The sequence below is a fragment of the Nestor notabilis genome, unplaced genomic scaffold, assembly GCF_000696875.1.
Source record: "Nestor notabilis isolate BGI_N333 unplaced genomic scaffold, ASM69687v1 scaffold26156, whole genome shotgun sequence".
NCBI classification, from domain to species: Eukaryota; Metazoa; Chordata; class Aves; order Psittaciformes; family Psittacidae; genus Nestor; species Nestor notabilis.
The window spans coordinates 1-667 of record NW_009933680.1 but is presented as its reverse complement, the minus strand read 5'-3'; the positions used below and the strand labels follow the sequence as shown (position 1 = coordinate 667).

At 66.0% G+C, this 667-nt stretch overlaps 1 protein-coding gene across 1 annotated transcript in view; it reads right to left on the bottom strand.

Moving 5' to 3' along the window:
* The window catches only part of ATN1 (atrophin 1), a gene marked incomplete at its 5' end in the record, with an annotated part of 3,426 nt that extends 2,766 nt beyond the window's left edge, over positions 1-660 (bottom strand). The window contains 2 exons of the mRNA XM_010017002.1: positions 12-458; positions 556-660. Coding sequence (XP_010015304.1) covers positions 12-458; positions 556-660 — 552 coding nt within the window. The remainder of the gene's footprint in view (positions 1-11; positions 459-555) is intronic.
* Positions 661-667: the final 7 nt, after the last annotated feature.

The window sequence follows — 667 nt, the reverse complement described above, 5'->3', positions numbered from 1 at the left end:
AGGCGGGGAGTTGTCTCCAGCCTCAGCCCGCCGTGGCGTGGGAACGGATCCATGGCAGCAGCTGGCACGGCGTGGAGCTGCTCCAACTCGGCTGGCTTGACTTCAAAGCCGGGCTTGAGACGTTCACGCAGGTCCCGGTCCCTTAGGTCTCGTTCACGGGCTTCCCGTTCCCTCAGCTCCCTCTCTCGCGTCGCTGGATCGCTGCTGTAGATGGCCGGGACGTTGTACCCCAGCAGGCCTGGGTCGACCGCACCAAGCGGCACGTAGAAAGGATGGTTGCGGTTGCTGGGGGACATGACGTGGGGCCGGGCGTATTCGCTCAGGGTGCGCAGAGCCGGGGTGTCGGGACCCAGGTACGGGGGAACAGTCGCTACGGCACTGCCCTGCTCAAAGGAGGGGCGGTGGGGAACCGGCCCCAGGGATGAGCACTCAACTGGCCGGCCCTCCTGGGCCATCTTCTGCAAGAGAGCAGAGACACCAGCATCAGAGAGCAGCCCAGGAGGTCCTCAAGCATCCGCCCTGGCTGCACTGCAGCAATGGGACCCCCAGACCTACCACACTCCTCTCCAGCTCCCGCTCCTTCTCCCGCTCCCGCTCCTTCTCCCGCTCCCGCTCCCGTTCCTTCTCTTCCCGCGCCCTCTGCTCAGCCTCTCGCCCTACTTTCTCC